General features: G+C 44.5%; 2 protein-coding genes across 3 annotated transcripts in view; both read left to right on the forward strand.

Moving 5' to 3' along the window:
- MLF1 (myeloid leukemia factor 1) lies at positions 1-24469 on the forward strand. 2 transcript variants are annotated; one of them, XM_056113956.1, is made up of 8 exons: positions 1-94; positions 12935-13082; positions 14939-14980; positions 16366-16449; positions 19615-19743; positions 20974-21133; positions 23328-23466; positions 24194-24469. In XM_056113956.1, the coding sequence occupies exons 1-8, from the start codon at positions 48-50 to the stop codon at positions 24294-24296; spliced, it is 852 nt and encodes a 283-aa protein (XP_055969931.1). In that variant the 5' UTR covers positions 1-47; the 3' UTR covers positions 24297-24469. The 2 variants fall into 2 exon arrangements, with proteins under 2 accessions (XP_055969931.1, XP_055969932.1); XM_056113957.1 differs by lacking the exon at positions 14939-14980.
- The window catches only part of MFSD1 (major facilitator superfamily domain containing 1), an 88273-nt gene that overhangs the window by 2993 nt on the left and 59393 nt on the right, over positions 1-25887 (forward strand). The gene's annotated exons all lie outside the window — the stretch shown is intronic.

The raw sequence follows: 25887 nt of genomic DNA on the forward strand, positions 1-25887 counted from the left end.
GCGCGCGCGGCCGGCGGGTCCCAGCAGTCGCCCAGCCCGCCGCCGCGATGTTTGGGACGCTGAGCAGCACCTTCGAGGACGACCCGTTCTTCTCGTGAGGAGCCGCGCGGGCCGGGCGGAGCGGGCGCCGGGGCGGATCTGAGGGGACTGAGGGGGACGCGGGGTCTGAGGGGGACGCGGGGTCTGAGGGGACGCGGGGTCTGAGGGGACGAGGGGTCTGAGGGGACTGAGGGGACGCGGGGTCTGAGGGGGACGCGGGGTCTGAGGGGACGCGGGGTCTGAGGGGACGAGGGGTCTGAGGGGACTGAGGGGACGCGGGGTCTGAGGGGGACGCGGGGTCTGAGGGGGACGCGGGGTCTGAGGGGACTGAGGGGACGCGGAGTCTGAGGGAACGAGGGGTCTGAGGGGACTTAGGGGGACGCGGGATCTGAGGGAACGAGGGGTCTGAGGGGACTGAAGGGGACGAGGGGTCTGAGGGGGTCGCGGGGTCTGAGGGGACGAGGGGGATGAGGGGGACGCGTCTGAGGGGACGAGGGGGACGCGGGGTCTGAGGGGACGCGGGGGGTCTGAGGGGGACGTGGGGACTGAGAGGAGACGCGGGGTTTGGGGGGGACGCGGGTTCCGAGGGAGACGTTGAGTCTGAGGGAGACGCGGGGGCCCGAGGGGGCCACGGGGCCGGGGCTGGGGGATTGGGGGGACCCCGGGGGACCCGCGGGGAAGGTTGGGGGCGGCGGAGCGGGCGGCATGCGCCGGAGCGCCCAGGAGGACGCGTTAGTCGGGGCGGGCAGCGTCCGGGAGGGTCTGAGGAGGATGCGGGCCGGCCTCGGGGTGATGAGCCGCTGTGTGGGCGCGGGAAGCGGGGCGGGTGCTGGCGCAGGGGCGCGAGGGTCCCCAGGGTGCCCCGAGCTGGACTCTCCCAGGTCTCTCCTCTGCGCGCGCTCGGCCTCCCTGAGGGTCTCCCGCGGGTCCCCGACGACCCCTCAGCCCCGCTCTCCGCTCGCATCGGGCTGCAGTACTGGCAGTTTAGGGCCGAGCTCAGAGCCAGGAGGACGCCCTGGGCACCCTTGGGTGGTGGGGGGGGGGGCGGGGGGCAGAAAAAATATATATACAGTCCTTTTTCTGCGTCGATTTTTAGTTGTTTTTAAGGAGACTATTGATGTGAATGTCTTAGTGCTGTTTAATGAGCACAGAGATCAGTGGGACTGGGGATAAAGTGACCGGAAGACCAACAATATAAGGGCTCCTTATTGTAAGGTTATTTATGAGAATTGAAGCAGTCCGTGGACCTGGGCGAATGTGTGACTGTTTCGTCCCTTGTCCAGGAGGCACTGGGATACTGACCATTTGGTGTCGCTTTCACCAGCCCCCGGGTTTGTGTGACCTGCCTCTGAGCTCAGGGGCTAATTATATTCGAAGATGAGCTGGTAAACTGGCTCTTGTGCAATCGTGGCATCAGTGTGGGGGTGACAATTAAGATTGCAAGGTGCAGGTTTTGAATTGCATTGTTCCAAGCAGAGCAGTGACCATTACTGTCCACCTCATTAGTCTCCGCTTTGAAATACCCAGCAAATGATTTAAACTTGCGGGTGACTCCTTCTGAGCAAAGGTAATGGAGCTCCGGGTCAGAAATAGCAGCAGACCACAAATAGTAGACGCACATCAGAGACCTGTGCCGGCGGGCGGGAGGGGGCTATCAGTTACATGCCAGGCAGCTCGGGAATCTGGCCGTAACCTTCACAGGGCACTCTTAACCACCAAGAGTCAGCTTGCCACCGTTTCTATCCGTTTTGCACGACTGATTCATGCCTATAATTTTTTTGCTTCATGATCAATTACCCCAAAAGTACACAATTTGGAGGAGGTAAGAGAGAGAAGTAGCATGAATTTGTGTTTATTTAAAATTGTCGTTTGGGGGTGTGACTCAGAGGTAGAGCATTTGCCTGCCCACGTGAGGCCCCAGGTTCAGTCTCCAGCCCTACATGGTCCCCCAGCACAGCTCCAGTGTGACCTCAAAACAAAACAAAATAAACGTGTTTCATTTAGCCCACCAGTTTTACCCTAGTGCCAGACAAAATGAGTATCTGTGACTTAATACATGTTGAATATGAGGAATTGATTAAATCATACCTGAGGTGAAGGAGCACAAAAGGCCTCCATCTTTATAGCAAATAGTAAATCTTTCCTCGTGGTCTTTGTGGGGCCCTAGTGGATGGTTTAATGTCTAACATGTAGAGAATAGCCAGTAAATATTGTATAATGATGATCTGAAGTCCTTTGCTGTGGCATGTAGTTAATCAGATATTTAGTAATTGCTGAGAGTACTTATTTACATTCAACAGATGTTGCTGTTGACCCGATGATTTTGTTGTATGTGTGTGTGGAGGGGGGGAGACAGTTTGGGCTATACCTGTAGGTACTTGGGACTTACTCCTGACTCTGTGCTCAGGGGTCACTCCTGGTGGAGATAAGAGGATCATATGCATGCCAAGGATTATTAAACTGAAACTTTTTAATTTGTACACTTTTATTTTCTAAATGCACTGCACTGTAGCACTGTCCTCCTGTTGTTCATCAATTTGTTCGAGTGGGCCCAGTAACGTCTCCATCGTGAGACTTGTTGTTACTGTGTTTGGCATATCAAATACATCACGGGTAGCTTGCCAGGCTTTGCTATGCGGGCAAGATACTCTTGGTAGCTTGCCGAGCTCTCCGAGAGGGGCGGAGGAATCGAACTCGGGTCAGCTGCATTTGCTGCATGCAAGGCAAATGCCCTACCCGCTGAGCTTATCGCTCCAGCCCATTATTTTCTAAATAATCTATTAATTCAGAATAAAGGATATCAATATTAGGAAACTATCAATTATTCAAAAGATGGGAAGACAAAAATAAGCATTATAGTTATTAAGTTAAAAATTAAATAATTTGAGCTGGTGAGATAGTATAGGAAGTCAGGTGCTTGCCTTACACATGACCCACCTGGGTTTGATCCCCAGCATCCTGTACGGTTTTTGGAGTACCTCTGGAGTAACAGAGCCAGAAGTAACCCCTGAACATTGCCAGGTGTGGCCCAAAAAACAAGAAAAAACTAATTTGAAACTTAAAAGACCATGCATTGTCAAACTGTCATTCATGTTTAAGTAAAAAGAAAGCTTGTAGTTTTAATCTGAATATATTTTCAGTGTTTATCTCCTTACCACGTGAACGTCTCATCAGAAAATTGAAGGGAAACTTCAAAAGTGGTATTGATTTGCAACTGCAAAAATTTTTCCCATTTTAATTTCTGTATTTACATATGGGTCAAACTGGAGTCAGACCATGTACAAGGCAAGATCTCTACCTGCTGTACTATCTTCCTGGCCCTACATGTTTTTTAAAGTTTTGAAGTATTATTATGGGTTTCAGTGTAGAATTTAAAAATTGTCATGTCAATGCAATATTTTTTCTTTTTAATCTGGGTTCTACAAACTTCAGTCTTTAGTTCTAAAAATTGTTCTAAAAGTATTTATTTGAATGCTTATTACTCTATTTAATCTTCCTCATATTATTTTAATCCTATTATTTTTACTACATGTTAGCAAAGGGTTTCTTGTGCTGAAATTAAAGACTTTTCAGCTCTTTGAAATAATTCAAATGGAATATTAGAACTTTAAGGCAGATAACATATATATTGATACAAGTATTAGAAAAAACTATGTATTCCCCCATTTGTATACAAATTAATGTACACATGTATACAGATATAGAAAACACAGCTCAGGAGGTTAGGTGCAAGCTGGTCACAGAGCTTATATCCTGGAAGGGGAATTAAATGGCTGAAGGCTAGAGGTGTAGGGAATTTTATGGGATTTTTGCCTTAACCATCACTTATTGGAAGTTTAGCTCCCCATACAGAAATGTGCACAGATCCTGCTGTGTTAGCCCAGTGGGCTTCCCTGTCTTAACCGCTTAAACGTGGCACATGGTCAGTGCAGTGTGCACTCATGTGGCTGTCAGGAGGGCACCTTAACCGTGCACTCAACTGTATCTTTGTGGGTTTTGCCATAAATATGTATTACATATAACAAACGCACTTTTTATTTATTTTTTTATTTTTAATTTTTATTAGTGAGATGCCATGAGGTACATTTGTAGACTTACAAATTTTTGTGCTTGGGTTTCAATTATACAATGATCAAATACCCATCCCTCCACCAGTGCCCCTTTTCCACCACCACAGGTTCCAGTATCTCTCCCACCCCACATCCCCCCCATCCCACCCTGCCTCTGTGGCAGGGCATTCCCTTTTGTTCTCTCTCTCCTTTTGGGTGAAACGCACTTTTGAAATAAAAATCACCTTGGTGTTTTGTAAAACAAGGTATTGTTGGATGTTAGAGAGTACTGATTTTCAAACATTTTTATATTTTATAAAGTTTCACTAGTGGTGCCCAGGATGTGGCAATAAAAAACACAGGTCTCACGTATCCCTGGCACCAGAAAAAATACCTTTGCTCCCCTGCACCACACTTGGTCTTCCAAGTCCCGTCAGGAGTGATCTCAGAGCAGAGGCAGAAGTAAACCTTGGCCACCATGGCGTGTCCAAGAACCTAAGTCACACCACAGAGACTGGCCCACATCCACAGGAACAAAAGCAACAGGTGCTGGCGCGGATGTGGCGAGAAAGGGACCCTCCTTCACTGCTGGTGGGAATGCCGGCTGGTCCAACCCTTTTGGAAAATAGTATGGACGATTCTCAAAAAATTAGAATTTGATCTCCCATTTGACCCAGCTATAGCACTCCTGGGAATATATCCCAGAGAGGCAAAAAGGTATAGTCGAAGCGACATCTGCAATTGTTTGTTCATTGCAGCACTCTTTACAATAGCCAGAATCTGGAAAAAACCTGAGTGCCCAAGAACAGATGACTGGTTAAAGAAACTTTGGTACATTTACACAATGGAGTACTATGTAGCTGTTAGAAAAGATGAAGTCATGAAATTTACATACAAGTGGTACTACATGGAAAGTATCATGTTAAGTGAAATGAGTCAGAAGGAGCGGGATAGACACAGAAAGATTGCATTCATCTGGGGAACATAAAGCAACAAAATGGGAGACTAACACCCAGGAATGGCTGAGATTAGTACCAGGAATTTTGCTCCATGACTTGAAGGCCAGCCACATGTGCTAGGTGAAAAGGAAGCTCAGATAGAGAAGAGAGTACCAAATAAAGGATGTTGTGAAGACCCTCCCAGGGTGGGAGAGACATGCTAAAAGTAGTCTATAGACCAAACATGATTGCCACTCAATGCCTCTCTTGAAAAACACAGTACCCAGAAAAAGAGAGAGAACAAGGGGGAATGCCCTGCCACAGCGGCAGGGTGGGACGGGGGTGGGGGGGCGGGGGGTGGGAGGGATGCTGGGACCCGTTGTGGGGGAGGATGGGCACTGGTGGAGGGATGGGTACTTGATCATTGTATAACTGAAACCCAAGCACAAAAATTTATAAGTCTATAACTGTACCTCATGGTGTTTCACTAATAAAAAAATGATAAAAAAAAATTTAAAAAGGGTTAAAAAAAACAGTAGGAGGGTATGGTGCTGCCAGCAGGTCAATCTATACCTGTGAGGCGAGTGCATCAGCAGCCTGATGGCACCGTCAGACCTCCAGATACCCCAAAATTGCTGTTGTGCCTTTGGCCAGACCCCAAAAACTTGGGGCAAAATTTAACAAGAAAGTAAACGGCCAAAAGTTAGGTATGTGGGAAACATACCCACAAACCAACCACCTCTGTCTCAGCTATATAATTGGAAGCATGGTCTCTCTGGTTCTTGATCAAACTGGTTAATGGCCATGATCCCAGAGACTCAGAAATGAATCTCGGAACCCAAAGGCTTTTGACAGAAATGCATCCTGTTCCTGCAGTAGGTTACTGGTGCTGGGCCACTCCAGGTGGGAATAGGTTTCGTGCCTTGGTCTGTTCCCCTTGGCGGCCCGGTCACCGCCATCCTCCAGAGGCCACAGAACAGTTAGGTTTGGGCCTGCATTGACGAGACATGTGGGGCCTCACCAGATGGGGGTGGAACCAGCCCTTTCCTCCCCATCCCAACAAGACCCCGAGTCGCTACCTACAAATGGCCTCTCTGGCTCCTGATCAAGCAGATTAACGGCCATGATCCCAGAGACTCAGAAACAAATCTTGAAACCCAGTGGCTTTTGGCAGAAATGCATCTGGACCACATACATGGTGGTCACCGCCTCAGAGCTTTTAGGAAAGCCAGGTATGAGCCGGTGGTGATGGGGCAACTGCAGTCTCATGGGAAGGGGGACGGTATCAGCTCGTCCTTCATGCCCTACCGAGGTCAAGAGTTGTCCCCCACGAGTGGCTCTTCAGCATGGCCATGGCTCCAGAGGCAAAAGGACTTAATCCAGAGCCCGGTAACTTGCAGCAGAAAAGCAAATGGACTATGAGTTAAACTACAGCGCCATGCCTCCCCAGGAGGGAAAGGATGTTGCTCCCTTCCGCCTTTATCCTCCACCCCCACCCCCGCAGCAAAGTGGCTGCCGCCTCAGAGCTTATAGGAAAGCCAGGTATGAGCCGGCTCGTCCTTCATGCCCTACCGAGGTCACGAGTTGTCCCCCACGAGTGGCTCTTCAGCACGGCCATGGCTCCAGAGGCAAAAGAACTTAGTCCAGAGCCCAACAGCTTGCAGCAGAAAAGTGAATGGATCATGTGTTAAACTATGGTGCCATGCCTCCCCAGGAGGGAAAGGGTGTTGCTCCCTTCCACCTTTCCGCCCCCCCCACCCCTTGCAATAAGGTGGTCACTGCCTCAGAACTTATAGGAAAGCTAGGTATGAGCTGGTGGTGACGGGGCAACTGCAGTCTCATGGGAAGGGGGGTGGTACCGGCTTGTCCTTCACGGCCTACCGAGGTCACAAGTTGCCCCCCATGAACGGCTCTCTGGCATGGCCATAACACCAGACACACAGAAACCAATCTCGTAATTATCTGGCTCTTTGTAGAAATCCAAAATTGTGGTCGTGTGACATTATATGATTCTCATAACCAGCTATAGAAAACAAAGTATTTCACAATGCCTTTTCAGCAATTCTGATTGTTGGCGGGGGGGGGGGGGATTCTAAACAATAATGGTGCATCTTTTGTCGAAATAATGAATGTAATCAATGTAGAGAAGAGTCAAGTAGAAATCATCTGCCTCACAGGCATTGGGAGGGGTGGGACGGGGGTATATTGGGGTTCTTGGTCATGAAAAATGAGTACTGGTGGAGGAAAAGGTGTTTGATCATTGTATGACCGAGACTTAAACCTGAAAGCTTAGTAACTTTTCCCACAGTGACTCAATAAATAAAATAAGAAGAAAAATAAATAAATATAATTATGAAAAAAAACCAGTAATGTTTCTAGAGATATGTCGTTCCCAACGTTCTCCCTTCTGAAATCCGACACTCCATTTCGTCGGTAAAGAAACAAACAGCACCCGGCCCAGACAAGGTCAGACCTGAACACCTGAAGAACCTGCCGTCAGTACTCATCAATACACTGGCTCGGCTCTTCACTCGCTACCTGTCTGAATGCAAGGTTCCGTCCCAATGGAAAACCAGCAGGACCGTACTACTGTTCAAGAAGGGAGACATCCATGACATTGGCAACTATCGCCCGATCTGCCTATTGTCTGTCATCTACAAGTTGTTCACTCGAGTCATCCTAAATAGGATTGGCAGAACACTAGATGAAGGACAACCATGCGAGCAAGCTGGGTTCCGCAAAGGATTCAGCACCATCGACCATATCCACACAATAACCAAACTCATTGAGGTTTCTCGGGAGTTCAAGATGCCGCTCTGTTTAATGTTCATTGATTTAAAGAAGGCCATTGATTCTGTTGAGACGGAAGTGGTCATTGAAGCCCTAGCCAATCAGGGCATTCAAGTACAATACATCAAGATCCTCCGTGAGCTGTATTGCGGATTCACTACCAGGATCTCACCATTCTACAAAGAAGTGATCGTTGATGTCAGGAGAGGGGTTCGGCAGGGTGATACCATTTCACCGAAACTCCTCAGTGCCACCCTCGAGAACATCATGCGACGACTGGAATGGGAAGGAATGGGAGTGAAGATAGATGGTCGGCAATTACACCACCTCCACTTTGCTGATGACATTGTTTTAATAACACCAAACATCAGCCAAGCGGCACAAATGCTGGCCGACTTTGACCGTGAGTGTGGAAAGGTAGGACTACAGCTGAATCTTACGAAGACAATGTTTATGAGAAACAGCCTCGTTCCTGATGCCCCATTCGCTCTCAATGGAACGACCATCTCCGAATGCCTATGTGTACCTAGGTCGAGAAGTCAACATGACAAATGACCTGGCACCCGAGCTGCGCAGGAGGAAAAGAGCGGCTTGGAACGCCTTCAAGAACGTCGAAGAAATAGCTAAGAGGACGAAGAACCTCTGGCTCCAGGCACATCTCTTTGATTCCACTGTTCTTCCTGCATTAACATATGCCTCAGAGACCTGGGCCCTATGCAAACAGGATGAGAATGCTATTCAGGTCTCCCAAAGAAGAATAGAAAGAGCTATGCTTGGAATATCACGTTTCACTCAAATGAGAGAAAAAAATCCAGAGTTCCGACATCAGTCGACGATCAAGAATCAGGGACGCTGTCTCATTTGCCAAGGTGTCAAAAATCAGATGGGCTGGTCACGTAATGAGATTTAAAGACGACCGCTGGACTAGAGCTGTTACTGACTGGATTCTACGGGATGTCAAAAGACCACGTGGCCGCCCACCTACCATATGGTCAGACTTCTTCGTGAAGATCATGAACGATCGGTTTGAGGCTCTTCATGATCCCAGAGCGAACAGATGCCATTGGGCTACACTAGCACGCGACAGGGACAAATGGAGACATTACTGGTGCCCTCTCGAGCAAATCAACGACTAACGGGAAGTTAAGTGATTAAGATTAAGTTTCTAGAGATGATAGATTTCTTAGAAAGAATGAAAACCAGGTTGTCAATAGAACTTTCTTAAGCATCACTTAAGAAAAATAATGAAGCGCTATTTTTTGTTTCTTTTTGGGTCACAGTCATTCTCCAGGGTTACTCCTGCCTCTGCACTCAGGAATCACTCCTGGTGATGCTCGGGACCAGATGGGATGCCGGGGATTGAACCTGGGTCAGCTGTACTATTGCTCTGGCCCAATAATGGAGCACTATTGTCAAAATAGTGAAGGGAAGTGATAGAGATATCTATGCCCTGATAAGTCTTTGAGTGTCAAGTAAGCAAAGAGATATAGACACACAAAATAATATCCAGCCTATTTCTGAAGTTTTGAATTTGAATTACTTGGAGAATAAAGCCTGCATCCTTAATAGAAATAGAGATTTTAGGAGGAAAATCTGGCTAAGGTCAAAACACAGTTTTGAATTCTTAAGCTGAAAATAGGCAAGAATTATGCATCAGTAGTATGGCTGATCAAGCATGGCTTATTGACTTACTAGTAAGTCATTTAATAATTAGCTTGTAATTTATACTGAGCACTTTAGGAATTTTTATAATTCCTTGCCAGTAGAAAGTTGGAAATTGGTCTTATCCCTCCAGAGGTCATCTTTCATATTTAGTGAGTATCATGTGTTGGATAAACGAAGATAATTTACATCAAAATAAGCATAAGTTGAAATAAAGATTCACCATTTATTGCAATTGATCTGTATTTAATCATGTGCAGTTCTTAGATCATCTACATTAGGGTTACCTGAAGTAATTGCTAAAATTCCAGTGACTAGCTCCTGTCCAGTGTGAATTGAAATCAAAGTTCCTGACTGTCACGGGAAACTGCATTTTGAAAGTACTTAGAATGGTTTTCAGCATGTTCAAGTTTAAAGAAGTAGTTCACAGAGAGCAGGTGAAAGCAGATCAGTAAAGGACAAAGCTCAGAGGAAGTGTTCTTTAGGGGTCTGAACTTCGGGTTATTTTCATGTCATTTACACTTAGGAAACATTTGCAGAGCACATGCACAAAAGAGAAGAGCAGGGTGGAATCAGAAGTAACTGGAGCTGGGGTTTCCGCAGGTTCATGCCTCATCTGATTGCCCCAGGCTGAGGGTTTCACCGTTTCAGATGTCACTGATCTTAGCCCTGACACTCAGTTCTGTCAAGGGCACAAAGGAAGAGAGATTCTCAAAGGACTATTTAAAGGGGAGCTATCAAGCCTGGCTCTGTTGCCCACCACATGCTGAGAATTCAAGAGACAGAAGGACCTTTCTTCGGGTTTCAGGCATTCAGAGGTCAGGGAATCCTTGATGTTTAGATGTTGAGTGCAAGTGAGAAAAGGAATGTGTGTTTTAAAGTACAAGGAAGAAAAGAGCACAGAATATTTGACCATTTGAAGATTTTTAAGTGCTAAAAGAAAGGAAACAAGAGCTTAAGAAAAAAATCGGGAAAGGATGAGTCTGGACTGGAGAGAAGCCTTGCTTGGCTACATAAGGACAGAGGAGTATGCACTGCCATGATTTCATAAATTCTTTCATTTCTGTTAGCTGTTTTATAGTCTAAAAGGATTTGAGTCCCTTTCAGTGGACCTAGGATTAGAAGGGGGGGTGGAATAGAGGAGAGAGAAGAGAGAAAGAGAAGAGAGAGAAAGAGAGCTGGTGGAGTGCCAGAGACAGGCTCAGCATATGCATGGTGGCCTCTGAGAACGGCCAGGCCTGACTCTGGGTCCCCGAGCTCTCTGGTTCCCTGGTTTGCAAAGTTCTGTCAAGGGCACAAAGGAAGAGAGATTCTCAAAGGACTATTTAAAGGGGAACTATCAAGCCTGGCTCTGTGGTACAAGCTCCCTTCTCGCACCCCAAGTCCCAAGTTAATGGTGAATCCTAGCAGGAAATAATTGCTAAGACCAGGGTATCAGAGCAAAGCGAGGTGGCTTTGCAGAGGATCTGTTTTTGACATCATGCTGGCGCTGCTATCTGTACGAGCCACCAGAGCCTTGCACTGGCATGAGCATGTTAGCGTAAGATGTTAGCATATTAGCCTGCGGTGTGAACATGTTAGCCTCTGGTGTGAGTGTGTTAGTCTGTGGTGTAAACATGTTAGCCTCTGGTGTGAGTGTGTTAGCCTGTGGTGTGAACATGTTAGCCTATGGCATGAGTGTGTTAGTGTGGTGTGACCATTTTAGCCTGTGTCATGAGTATGTTAGCCTGTGGTATAAGCATGTTAGCCTATGGTGTTTGTTATCCTGTGGTGTAAGCATGTTAGCCTATGGTGTGTGTTAGCCTGTGGTGTGAGCATGTTAGCCTATGGATCATGTTAGCCTGTGGTATGAACTTGTTAGCCTATGGTATGAGTGTGTTAGTCTGTGGTATGAACATGTTAGCCTATGGCATGAGTGTGTTAGCCTGTGATGTGAGCATATTAGCGGGTGGCGTGAACGGTGTTAGCATGTGGCTGTTTCAGGCATCAGACTCTTGAAGGAAGACAGAATTGTCTGACTTGCTCATGATGACATCTGAAGATTGGAACTAAGGAGAAAGGATGGTGCTGGGGTGCATGTTGGAGGTTCCAGCGCATAGCCAAAAAGGGTGGGAGGACACAGCATCTGGGCTTGTGTTGTGGTGTGCCCTGAGTTCTGGAACAGGGAATTAACCAGCATCCCTTATTCACGAAACCACCGCCATCAGGCAGAAAAATGGTTAGTTTCTTGTTTGAGACTTCTTGGGATGGCTGGAGTAATGCCAGATCAGGGTGACTGGGTGATTAGGGCTGTGGTGTCAGTCAATGCTCAGTGTATCTTTGCGAGCATAGACCCTGGATTCAGTTCCTGACAACCAACTAAATCACGATAGTGATCTAAAACCTGCTCCATACTCCTCCCTCCCTGACCTCTGTTTCATCATGAAAAAAGTCTGCATTTTTTTACATTATGTTTTGATCTTTTAAAATATATTAAATATTTTATGTTCAATGAAATATATAATTACACATGATATATGTGATAACCTATAAAACATGACTAGAAACAGGATTACTGCTTTATGTGTTTTTAAATAAAAGACATCTTATTATTCCCATGAGAGATATTAATTAATCAGAAAATGGGAAATCACATAAATGTATTAGTTCAAGAAGGCAAAGACAGCTAACATTCATTGTATTGAGGGGTCAGATAATATGCTTAGAGATTTTCTGTTTATCTCAGTAAGAGAAGAGATATTATTCTCATGATAAGCTGTGGAAACTCAGGCTCAGAAAGAGTCTTGGATATCAATTCATTTATAATAAGTGCACGAATATATAATAAGCACAAACAAATTATATTATACATTATATAGCATATATTATGATTACATAGGGCTTATGTCAGTGGCTCTGCCTGGTGTTTTCAGATTTCCTTTTTTACTGTTTCCCTGAGTGCTGGTTTGTACCTAAGATAAATACTTTGTATTTATTGCTTTTATGCACTAGGAGATAAACATAGGTATGTTTTTATTATAGTAAGTGAATTATAGTGTATAACAATTAGAGCAGTGTTTGTGTTTGTGAATGGTGAATCTTTATAAGATAATTCTTTTATTTATAAATTGTATTCAGGTCCATAGGAGATAATTTTATTCTCCTAAACTCTTGAGTCTTGCCTAGAGTAATACTACAGTATTTAGCTATCTGCACAGCGGTAGGGCGTTTGCCTTGCACGCAGCCAACATGGCCGACTGAGTTTGATTCCTCCGCCCCTCTCGGAGAGCCCGGCAAGCTACCGAGAGTATCTCGCCCGCATGGCAGAGCCTGGCAAGCTCCCCATGACGTATTCGATACGCCAAACACAGTAACAACAAAGTCTCCAATGGAGACGTTACTGGGCCCACTCGAGCAAATCAATAATCAACGGGAGGGCCTTTACTTATTCTCACCCATGGAACATTCTTTTAACAGTGACTCATTCATGGCACACCAAGGGAGTATGAGGCAGATGATGAGAAGTTTTCCCATACCTTTTGGAAGAGACTTTCATGAAAATTTTGATGGTAGAAGAAGAGCTCGTAATCAGATGGGACGGGATGATGGAGAAAGCTACTTTAATGTAAGTTCACAGTTTAAATAAATCAGGTGGAGAAATTTGAAAAAAAAAAAAAACGGCTACAGAAGAATATATTGATGCTGAAGGACAGGGCTGAGACTTGAATTATGGGAATGAGCATTTATAACACGAGACACCTTTTGGGAAACTATTTAACACTGAGTGCTACCTATGTAGAATTCCACTGTGCTTCTAGAGATTTTTGGATCACGGGGTTATATATTATTAGCCAAACTGAATGTTGAGTATTTTCATCTGACACTTATATTGAGTGATGGTATCAGAGTACATCTAAATCTCTGCTTTTCTCAAAAGCAAAAATAAAAAAATAGAGAAATGGGATTATATGAAACTTAACATCTTCTGCACTGAAAAAAACTACCAGTGAACAAAGACATTCTATTGGAGAAAATTTTTAATCCTCTCATAGTTGGCAAGATTAAGGAAGTCACAAAACTCAATAACAAAAAGATGAACAGAACGTTATCAAAAGATGAGAGGGGTGAAAGTGATAGTACGGTGTGCAAAGTGCTTTCCTTGCACACAGCAGACCCAGGTTTGATTCCCAGCCCCATGTATGTTCCCTGGCCTACCAGGAATGATTCTTGAGCACAAAGCCAGGAATAAGCCCTGAGCACTGCCAGGTGTGTCTCCAAATACAAGACAAAATGTGGGACAGAGAGCTATACAGGCACACTGCCAAAGAAGATAAAAACTGCTTATTATCACTTGTTATCTGGGAAAATGCAAATCAAAATCATAAGATGTGATCTCACACCTGTGAGAAAGACTAGAAATGAGCTGGAAGGCACGTGGAGAGCAAGGACCCCTCATTTGCTGTGAAAGGGCCAGAGCAATAGTACAGTGGGTAGGGTGCTTGCCTTGCACATGGCAGACCTGGGTTCAATCCCTGGCACCCTATATGGTCCCCAAGCCCATCGGGGTGATCCCTGAGTACAGAACCAGGAGTAGACCCTGAGCATTGCCTGAGCATTTTTTAGGTTTGTCCCAAAAACCTAAAAAAAGTTATAAAATTAAATACACATACTAGTAATTTTTATTTTTCAGTATTATGGAGGGTAATAAATACCTATTTCTGAATTATAGTAAAACTTTATATAAACCCTTTATCCAGAAACTTGACATTAATTTTCCATATTTGAAACATATGTAATAAAAGTTTCTATTTCTATACATGTATAAAAATTTCTTTTTATTCATCTTTGCCTGTTAGGGAATACAAGTTAACTATCAATTTTGATTATTTCATCTATTCTTATTAATAGTCTTTTCCCATCAAAGACTAAATATTTTTAAGTCTATGACTCAACTTTTCTATTATTTCTATATAAGAAATAATACTTATTCAGTATGTTATTTTTAAGAGCTGCTTGCTAAATTTTTTGCACAGTACCTCTACTAATAGTTTAAAATATTATGTAGATTTCCATTTTTATAGATTTAGACAAGATTAACTGATATTTTTTTAAATATGAAAGAGTCAGGCAAAGGAAAGGTGACTTAATCTAAATCATTATACCTTCATGTTTTAATTAATTTCTGTGTGAATTTGTATTTCCTTTGAGAAATGTTTATCTTAATGCACAGCATTTTTTTTCAACTGCCTTTAATAAAGCCCAAAGTTCTCATCTTTAAAAGTGATATAGAGGTATTTACCAGTCTTGCCTCTGTTAGGTCTGCAGTGAACCCAAAGCAACTGACCTTAACAACGTGCTTGGGGCTCTTTGATTACAAAGTTCTGTGAGTCTGTCAACTCCAAACCGTGTGATTGTGCCGTTCATTTCTATAGGGGATTATCGTATAGTAGCACCTGAGTTACTGGGATTTTTATTTTCTAGGCAATGAGTTCTCTTGTGCCCTTTGGCGGTTTTGGTGGTTTGGTTTGTATCATGAGACATAAACTCTTTTAGCCATATGTTAGGACAGATATTTCACATTAACTCAAACCAAATTGGCATGCAGTTTCTCTTTCGCTAATGTTTTTCAGTGTTGGCCCTGGAACCTGTTCGTTCATTTCAGGCATGTGCTTGCTGCAGTCACTTATTAACATGTAAAACCAGTTCTCATAGGAAAGAAGGGACATTTTAATGGATGAATAGTCACTTGACTTGCAGAAGAGGATAACCCAGAGTTGTGTTTGCAAGCTGGAGACTTCGGAGCTTATGATCACTTCCCAGATGTAAAAATCTTGGGCTGTAGAGATAGCACAGGGGTGAAGATGCTTGCCTGGCCAGCAGTGACTGCTTTGATCCTGGACTTTTATTTTATTTATTTATTTATTTATTTTTGCGGGAGCCGGGGGTGAGGGGTGGTTGGGTCACATCCATTAGTGTTCAGGGCTCATTCAAGGGTCATTGCTCAGAGCTCATTTCTGTTGGTGCTAGGGATGGATGAGCGTCAACCCCGAGTTGAGGCAAGCACCATAACACCCCGTCCAATCGTTCTTAACTGTCCCAGGATATGCCCTACTGAGCTGCAGGCACAGGCAGCACAGGTGGCCTCGCAGAACCCATTGCTATAGCCTGAACCCTCCTCTGAGGAGGAGCAATGCCTATTCCAGAGGCAGCTTTCATCAGTCCTGACGAGGAGATAACACTGATATATGTTTTATGTAAGATAATACAAGTTTCATTCATTTAGTAGGTTAAGAAAAGGGGAAATGGAGGAAAAATGGAATATTCCACTCTGTCAGAGCCGTGTTACCCCAGAATGTGTCATTTAACATATAAATTTATTATTTATTTCTTTTGGGGTCACATCTAGTGATGCACAGGGGTTACTCCTGACTCTGCACTCAGGAATTACTCCTGGTGGTGCTCGGGGAACCAAATGGGATGCTGGGAATCGAACCCGGGTTGGCCACATGCAAGGCAAATGCTATACCCATTGTGCTATCACTCCAGCCCTTAATATATAAATATTGACCAAGTTCAGTTTTGAGGACATGGATGAACGATGGGTGCATGTGTAAATATTGACACATGTGTAAATATTGACACATGTGTATTGTTTATATGTACGCATTTATGTGTGCCTATGGCTGTGGCTCACAGCTCCCTAATCAGTGACCCTGTGGTTATTTGGTATTTCATATATGTCATTTTTTCTTTAACAAATCATTTTCATTGTGGAGTCTTTACATTGGCTTTGCCTGATTCTGGGATTGCATGAAAGGCCTGCATAAATTGGGGGAAGAGTCAACTGCTTGGGGAAGGCTGGTCCCTTCTCTAGTGCTGTATTGATAACACGTCCTGGTATTCTGTAGCCTGCAGATGTCAACCCTTTCCAGGCTATGGACCGGATGATGGCAGATGTGGGAAGGAGCATACAGGATCTGCAGAGGAACTTTGTAAGTACTAAAATAATGATGAAAGCACTGTTGTCAGATTCTGCTGCATTATATAGTAGTGGGGTTTGAACTTTTTAAGCCATGGTCGAGAGTAATTGAAAACATATATTTACATCATGACCACTGGAGTGAAATATTTGTTAACTTTATGAATATAATTGAGATAAAAGTTTCATGAAACAATGATTATACTATTTTTAGTGTGCTGATATTTTCTTTTTTATTTCACATTTTAAAAATCCTGCTTACAACCCACCAAACTGACTTTACGGGTTGAAAAAAATAATAGCACAGTGGGTAGGGCGTTTGCTTTGCAAGCGGCCAACATGGCCGACCCGAGTTTGATTCCTCCACCCCTCTCAGAGAGCCCAGCAAGCTACCAAGAGTATCTCGCCCTCACGACAAAGCCTGGCAAGGTATCCATGACGTATTCGATATGCCAGGCACAGTAACAGTTGTCACAATGGAGACGTTACTGGGCTCTCTGGAGCAAATCGATGAACAACGGGAGGACAGTGACAGTGACTAACTTCCAAAATTTAAAAAATTAGCCTAATCATTTTTGTTCTGCTAGAGATCATTATTACAAATACGCATTTTCTGTAAGTGTAGATATTTTCATTACTTAGGACCTTCTTTAAAAAATCCATAATTGGCAGTGGCTGCACAAATGATAGCCCATGAGCAGTGAGCACCGGCACTGCCGTCCCTTATCGGGGAGACGCAGACAGAGCCCTTCGGAGAGACGGGAAGCGGCCAGTGCTGGCAGGCATGTGTAGAAAGCGGCCACCACCCACAGCTGCTGGCAGTGCCACTGGGGCAGCCTCGGTGGAGGCAGGATGGAGGTTACTCAGGCTAATAGAGCGCCCCTGTGGCCCAGCAAATCCACTTCTTGGCACCAACCTCCAAAATATGAAATCACTAACCTGAAAAGTTACGTGCAAGCCTGTGTCCATTGCAGTGCTAAGCACAATTTCCAGACTGCAGAAGCAACCCAAATGTCCAACAGCAGAAGAATAGATAAGGAAGTTGTGTATATAGACAGTGGAATACTGTACAGTCAACGAGATAAATATGAAATCAGAAGTTCTCCACAACCGAGATCAAGTGCTTAGTGAAATACGCCAGCAGGGGGCGATGGGCACCCACGTCGCTTGTCAACTGATTCTAATAATTAGAATAACTTAGTTCTTTGAGATGACCCGCATCTCGTTTTCTGCCATCTAGTTTGGAAACTCGATTTGCTCGAGCGGGCCCAGTAACGTCTCCATTGGAGACTTTGTTGTTACTGTGTCTGGCATATCAAATACTCTCGGTAGCTTGCCGGGCTCTCCGAGAGGTGCAGAGGAATCGAAACTAAGGGTCATTTCGCATGTCTAAATCCAGGCCTGCCTACCCAAGGCCGGGGCAGCAGTCTGGAGTCTGCTGGGGTTTTTTTTTAAATTTTTTTAATGTAGGAGTGCTGCTATTTATTCAGCCACTCATTAGCCGATTGAATTGGGCATGAACTCCACCTTACTTTTTTTTTTCATTTTTTATAATTTTATTTATTGAATCACCGTGAGAGAAGTTACAAAGCTTTCGCGTTTAAGTCTCGGTCATACAATGAAACACCCGTACCTTCACCAGTGCCCATTCTCCACCACCAAAAACCCCAGTATACCCCCATCCCACACCCTCCCCCTACCTGTGGGGCAGATGATTTCCACATTACTCTCCCTCTACTTTGATTACATTCAATATTTTAACACCAGACCCACCATTATTATTTAGGATTTTACCCCAACACTCAGATCTGATGAAAAGGCAAGAGTAGACAATTTGTTTTCTATTGCTGGTTATGAATAACATATGATGTTGCATGGCTGCAGTAGTGGCCATGCAATTTTGAAATTCTGAAATTTTAACAATTAAATCTGGAAGGATTTCTGCCAAAACCTGCGGGGTTCCGAGATTTGTTCCTGTGTCTCTTGGATCATGGCCACTAAGCAGTTTGATCAACGAACCAGAAAGGCCATTAGTGGGTGGCGACTCGGGGTCTCATTGGAAAGGGGAGGAAAGGGCCGACTCCACTCCCATCCAGTGAGGCCCCGCGTGGCTCATCACTGAGGGTCCAAACCTGACTGTCCAGTGGCCTCTGGAAGATGGCAGTCACTGAGCCACCTAGGGGGAGCAGGCAGAGAGACAGCACCCTTTCCCCCCTGGAATGACCCGGCAACAGTAACCTACTGCAGGGTCCGGACGCATTTCTGACAAAAGCCGCTGGGTTCCGAGATTTGTTTCTGAGTTTCTGGGATCATGGCCGTTCATCTGCTTGGTCAGGAGCCAGAGAGGCAGTTCGTGGTTGGCAACTCGGGGTCTTGTTGGGACGGGGAGGAAAAAGCCGGCTCCACCCCCATCCCATGAGGCCCCGCATGTCTCGTCACTGTGGGCCCAAACCTGACTGTCCAGAGGCCTCTGGAGGATGGCGGTCACGAGGCCACCAGGGGGAACAGGCCAAGGCACAAAAACTATTCCCACCTGGGGTGGCCCAGCACCTGTAACTTACTGCAGGGACTGGATGCATTTCTGCCAAAAGCCACTGGGTTTCGAGATTTATTTCTGAGTCTCTGGGATCATGGCTGTTAAGCAGTTCGATCAGGAACCAGAGAGGCCATGCCTCCAATTATATAGCTGAGCTGGAGGTGGTTTGTGGGTGTGTCTCCCACATACCTAACTTTTGTCTGTTTACTTTCTTGGTAGACTTTGCCCCAAGTTTTTGGGGTCTGGCCAAAGGCACAGCAGCAATTTTGGGGTATCTGGAAGTCTGAAAGCACCATCAGGCTGCTGATGCACTTGCCTCACAGGTACAGATTGACCTGCTGGCGGCACCATACCTCCGTCTGCAGGTTCTTGCTGGACCCTGGCAGAGTCACAGGGGCTGAGCAGCAACTGACCAGCACAGGCTCCGGGTGGGCATCGTTATTAAAGTATAAGCCACATGTGCTCATATCATTGATTGCACGATCTCTAAGTCACTTGCTGTCACTCATTGGAAGAGTGGGAATGGGCACAGAGATGATAACTCAGTGGGCCCACTGATAACTCAGTGCTCTTACTGGGATGCCCGCTAACAGTCCTGCATGCGGGACCAACTCTGGGTTTACAACAGGTCTTTCCTTCCAGGGAAAACTCTCCATGGACTCAGATGGACATTCATTTAGCTCTTCCTCTGTCATGACTTATTCCAAAGTCGGAAATGAACCACCAAAGGTCTTCCAAGCCTCGACGCAGACCAGACGGGCCCCAGGAGGAGTGAGTGTTTTCTAAGCTTTGTGGCATTGTAGAAGGCCATGGAATTACAAATTACCAATACCAAAGCTTACTTATTTTGGCTCCTGAAATCTGATTTGGTACGAGATGGGGGGATATCTATCCCTGTGAAAGCATCCAGCTGACCGTGTACTCAGTTTCAGCCATTCTTGGTCCCCTCCCTGCTTCTTCCATAAATAGCTGTTGATTCTGTTACCATCATGCTTTCAGGCTCGAGACCCAGCCCATGAGCATGACTGCCGAGCAATCCATTGGCACTTGTGTGAATGGGCTGAGAAACCCCTGTTTATCCCGTGGCCTTTCCACCCCGAGTACTGGGGATCAAACCCGTCTCCCATGCCTGCAGCCCTGTCTGCTCTGAGTTCCTCTCAGTATTGGGGTAGAGTGGAGGCCACTGGGATTTGAAACTGTCACTCTTTGTCTCATTTTTTAAAATAATTTGTGGGAAAAGTACTTTTTAACTGGCTCTATTCTATACATTTTCATTTTTTGCTTATTTATGTTTTTGGGTCACAGCTCAGGGCTTTCACCTGGCTCTGTGCTCAGGGATCACTCCTGGTGCAGCTCCAGGGACCATATTCCCCAGTGCCAGGGATTGGGCCCAGGTCAGTTAATGTGCAAGGCACATACCCCATCTGCTGCACTCTCTCTTTGGTCCCACATTTTATTATTTTTTTTATTAAAGCACTGTGATTTTAAAAGTTATTCATAGTTGAGTTTTAGGCATAAAATATCGTAGCTTGGATCCCACCACCAGTGTCAACCCCCAAACCACTGTTCCCAAATCCCCTCCCATATTCCCTTCCCTCCCCCGCCCAACCTACCCTCCACACAGTCACCTTGCTAAGTGCAGCTGTTAAAATCTGGGCCTCTCGATTTCAGGGTTGCTGACTCTGTGGTTTGGATATTTGGCTCTGTCACTTCTTAACACCATCTTTGTACCTGCCTCCCCTGGCCTGGTTTCTGTTGTTTCTCATCTGTATCTTCTCCTCTCCCCTCCACTCTTTCCTCTCCTCCCTCTCCGACACTCAGCCAATGTTGATCTGGGCACACACTTTAATCTGTAAGCAGAAAAGTCAGAAGAGCTTTTCTGTGCAGTTCTACTAGACTTTAGCTGCGACGGCAACTAGGCTTGGAGGAAAAAGAATCTTGTCTGTTCTTTATGTATAGATGCTTAAATAAAAACGAAGTGACTGAAAACATTCTTTACAGATCAAGGAAACTCGGAAAGCGCTCAGAGACTCTGACAGTGGCATCGAGAAGATGTCTGTTGGCCACCACCTCCGAGACCGTGCTCATGTCATCAAGAAGTCCAAGAACAGCAGGACTGGGGACGAGGAGGTCAACCAGGAGTTCATCAATATGAATGAGAGTGAGTCGCCTGAACCAACAGCCATGCCCAGGAGCAATTGTTTCCGTAGAAGCATTTCATTCAGAGTTCTGAGGTTTGGTCCAGAGAGATTGTAAGGCCAACAGAGTACTTGTCTTGCACACAGTTGAGCTGGGTTTGATCCCCAGCACCCCTCATGGATCCCTGAGCACAGAGCCAGGAGTAAGGCCTGAGTCCCACCAGGTGTGGCCCAACAACCAAAAAAATTAATAAATAGAAGTTTTGGGGTTTATGAATGTAGAGAATACCTTATCAAAGTAATGGAATTATGGTTTTACCATTTCATAGTAGAGCTTTGTAGTAAAAGGTAAAGGCCCTCCCGTTGATCGTCAATTTGCTCGAGCGGGCCCAGTAACGTCTCCATTGGAGACTTTGTTGTTACTGTGTCTTTGTAGTAATATTTTATAATGTTGGACACCATTTGACTTTTTGTTTCATAGTTGGAGAATGTAGCTGGTCAGTAGGCAACGTGAGTTTTTATCTTTCTGATTTTCAAATTGATTTGAAAAGTATATAAAAAAAGAAACAATGGGGAGTGTCCTCCAAGCAGGGCTCAGTGGTTCCAGGCCACTCTGAGCCCCACATCAGCTAGGATGAACAACTCAGGGCCCAGGCTCAGCCAGGGCTGGAAAGCAAAATGGGCCTCAAACTCCTCTTATTTTTTTATCCTTTTTTTATAATATTATTTATTGCATCACTTTTTTTTTATAATATTATTTATTGAATCACCGTGAGAGCAGTTACAAAGCTTTTGGATTTAAGTCTTGGTCATACAATGAAACACCTTTCCCTTCACCAGTGCCCATTTTCCATCACCAAAAACCCCAGTATACCCCCATCCCACACCCTCCCCCTACCTGTGGGGCAGATGATTTTCACATTACTCTCTCTCTACTTTGATCACGTCAAACTCTTTACCTCTCCAGCCCTAAAGAAGCAAATTTGAATTAACCATGATCCTAACTCAAATTTTATTGCATTTCTTTTAGTTTTACTAAAAGCATCTATTGACAAACACTTTCAAAATTAGGTTTGGCTATCACAATCATTTATGCCATGCTTATTTTATTTATAATTATAGCTGAGAACAATCAAATATGATTTTTAAATATATTGAAGGTAGTATTTTATCTTTGATAATGTTTTAGCAGAAATGCATTGAAGATAAATATTTCTGTTTTCTAGATTTCATGTTTCTCTTCAATGCATTTTAGGTCTAATAATATCCTGCATCTTCTCATCATAGTTTTAAAATTATACTTGTCGCCTGTTTTCCTGACAGAAAGTGTTTTGAATGACATTGCTTTATTAAAGGTTTTAAATTATTGTATCATGTTAGAAAGAAATTATCTTTTATTTTGCTTGCTTTTTGGGTCACCCCTGGCGATGCACAGGGGTTACTCCTGGTTCTGCAATCAGGAATCACTCCTGGAGGGGCTCAAGGGACCATATGGGATGCTTGGAATCAAACCCAGGTCTACTGCATGCAAGGCAAATGCCCTACCTGGTGTACTATCGCTCCACCCCAAGAAATTATCTTAAGTTTGGAGTTTAATCAAAATTATTCTTATGGATGTCAGAAACCTTTTAAACCTTTCTTTAATTTTAATCTTTGTGATTTTGTTATCTTTGTAAATTTTTCATTGTTAAATATAATGTTATTTCATAATTAACATGTTGAAGAAAAAGTTAGTGAAGTGAACACAGTATGAGAGTAATCTGAGAACAGGAATTAGTTTTTGGTTGTTGCTATTATGGAAAAATTACTTCGTACCAAATTGATAGGAGTAACCTAGTATTGAGGAATTGACAACTGGAGCTTGGGAGGAGCTTGGGAGGCCAAGCCAGTAGGAAAGTGGTGGGAAGAACGAGAAGTGTCCAGTAGGGAGAATGACTTGGTTAGGATGTGATGGCCAATTCACAACCATCAGGCAGTGTAACCGCATCAAAGAATCACTGGGTAGGCTGAGGACCTCAGGCGGGAGCATCAATAACCAAATCTAAGTTGGAGAGGAGCAACAAACAAGGAAACATCACAGTCACAGATAGTTTCCTGCTGGTGTCCTGAGTTCAGGCTTGCAGGAAACATCAGGTAAAAGGACTGGTGTGAGTAGCAAGACAGTTACTGATTGGTCGAAGCCTTAACCCCTGTCCCTCACTCTGGTACTTACTCTAGGTGATGCTCTTGCATTTGACGATGAGTGGCAGAGTGAGGTGTTAAAGTGCAAACCGGTGATACAATGCCGCAATATCGAGAACGGCCGGGTGCGAAGTATTTCTCATGATAACTCAGGATCCCGAGAACTCAAAAAAAGGTAAAAATTATCTCTACCAGTTTTTAAAAGAAGAAAAGTTATGTAGCCTTACCTATCAGGAAGTTTGAATTAACATCCAAGTTGTTTATAGCAACAATATCTTTTGAGAAAGATATAGTAATTTTAATTATTTAATTAATTAATTACATATAATAATTTTTATATAAATCTGAGTATGTCACATAAATGTAAATTTGTATGTATAAACCAATACATTTTTAGATTATATGATTACTCACTTGCACACGGTTTCAGAAGAAAAAGGTTCTTTTTTTCTTGGAAAAAGCGATATACTAAAATATTTTCTTGTGAAACTGATTGTAATCTGGCTGTTATGGTAGATCATACTTTTCATACAGGGAAAGGGTCTGGTGCCTGTAGATTAGACAGGAGAGAAGGGGGATATTTAAAAGGCTTAGACATTTGAGCTTTTGGGAATTACTTTGTCCAGTGAGCACAATGTTTGTATCGTCCAGGAGGATAGCTCCTGGTTCAATGAAAGAACTAGAGCTTTTTAATAATTGACTTTTTAATAATTGAACCTAAACTGTGTGACTAGTGGAAATTGGTGGTTCTCTTCATGGTTCAGTGATATCATCTGCTGATGTGTTTTCGGGGTTATTTAGAAACTTTTCAAATGAGACTCTCCTTAAACTTACCATGTTTATTATGTTAATCCACCCATGTTGTGGAAAGTGGAATTAATGTTTGTATGTACATTTCTCAGGGAGAAGATTCATCCGAGTCTCACCAGTGAAGGGGGAAGAAGAATTGGGTCTGCTGACAGACTCAACGTCAAAGGGTCAACTGTGAAAATCAACAAAAAATAAAGAGCCTTGCCTTAGTTTGGGTTGCTTTCCAGAGTGTACTGGTGCTGGGTAACCCACAGACCAAGCTCTAGTTGTTAGATGTCTCTGTGCCTCGCAGCTTGCTTCAGTTTTACTGAATGTTCTTGCTAGCCGAGATTGCCCTTGTTTTAGAAATAAACTTTGGTTTCAACAGTGGAAGTGAATTGCTAAGCATTCTATAGGGCTCTCCTGGCCACACTAAATTCTTAAAGCTCACATGCTGATTTTGCTTTCCCAGCTGTCTGTTGACTCTGTAGTCGTTCCTATGTTCAGATTGAATTTAGAGCCCGATTTGTTGTTTCGATTAGCTGTACAAATCAAATGTTCACTCTCCAAAAATAGGTTTTTCGGGGCTGGAGCAATAGTACAGCTGGTAAGGCGTTTGCCTTGCACACAGCCGACCTAGGTTCGATTCCCAGCATCCCATATGGTCCCCCGAGCACCGCCAAGAGTAATTCCTGAGTGCATGAACCAGGTGTAACTCCTGTACATCGCCGGGTGTGACCCAAAAAGAAAAAAAAAAATAGGTTTTTAATGGTTAAAAAATAGCTCACGTTTTAGTAACAGATTGATATTAATATATTAATAAAGGTCAACATAACTTACCTCAAACTTCACACTGTGTCATATGTAACCAGATTTATATCTTAATTATGTTAAATCATGTTTAAAATATAGAGCAGAGCTGGAAAAATAGTACAGCAGGTCAAACGCTTTCCTTGCACACAGTCAACCGGGGCACCACTGAGGGTGACTCAAAACCCCCCTTAATCGAAAGCATAAAGCAATCTAATGGTAGGAGTTTTTAAAGGAGTTATTTGATCAGGAACATAACAAAGGTTCTCTGGTTCATCGCCAAGAGCATTTAATTTGCTAGTTTCCTTCTGCAGTCTGCTTATTTCACTCTCCACATTCTAAACCAGGGGCAGCGTTCCTGCCTGCCTTCCTGAAGGGCAGGTCTCATCTGCTGGGCAAGTGCTGGAAAGAGGGACAGTCTCCTCAGGAACTCTGTGCAGCCAATTTGTGACCCTCAGAAAATGCCCCTCCCTGGCCCTGGCCATAAATGTTTATAACTGACCTGCTAGAGCACGTGTGAAAGACACCAGCGCTGTGGCTCTTCGACCTTTAGCACGCGCATAGCAGATGGTAATGCACTGGGAAACTGCCGTAAGGCATCACTGTCACTGTCACTGCCCTTGTCCTCCTGTTGTTCATCGATTTGCTCAAGCGGGCCCAGTAACACTGTCAGACTTGTTAGTGTGTTTGGCATATCGAATACGTTACGGGTAGCTTGCCAGGCTTTGCCGTGTGGGCGAGATACTCTCGGTAGCTTGCTGGGCTCTCCGAGAGGGGTGGAGGAATTGAACCCGGCTCGACCGGACTGGATGTGTGCAAGGCAAACGCCCTACCCCGTCACTTTTGAATAATACTTTTTACAGCGGGTAGGGCGTTCGCCTTGCATGCAGCCGACCTGGGTTCGATTCCTCTGTCCCTCTCGGAGAGCCCGGCAAGCTACTGAGAGTATCCCATCCACACGGCAGAGCCTGGCAAGCTCCCCATGGTGTATTCAATA

The sequence above is a fragment of the Sorex fumeus genome, unplaced genomic scaffold (genome assembly GCF_029834395.1).
Source record: "Sorex fumeus unplaced genomic scaffold, SorFum_2.1 ptg000024l, whole genome shotgun sequence".
NCBI lineage: Eukaryota > Metazoa > Chordata > Mammalia > Eulipotyphla > Soricidae > Sorex > Sorex fumeus.

What these genes read in the sequence shown, in the direction of transcription:
- MLF1 (XM_056113956.1), top strand. Translation starts at nt 48, where the DNA reads ATGTTTGGGACGCTGAGCAGCACCTTCGAGGACGACCCGTTCTTCTC. An exon ending in AGGATCTGCAGAGGAACTTT is followed by an intron (nt 16,450 to 19,614) that starts GTAAGTACTAAA and finishes CTTTCCTTCCAG; the next exon opens with GGAAAACTCTCCATGGACTC. An exon ending in GTTCATCAATATGAATGAGA is followed by an intron (nt 21,134 to 23,327) that starts GTGAGTCGCCTG and finishes TACTTACTCTAG; the next exon opens with GTGATGCTCTTGCATTTGAC.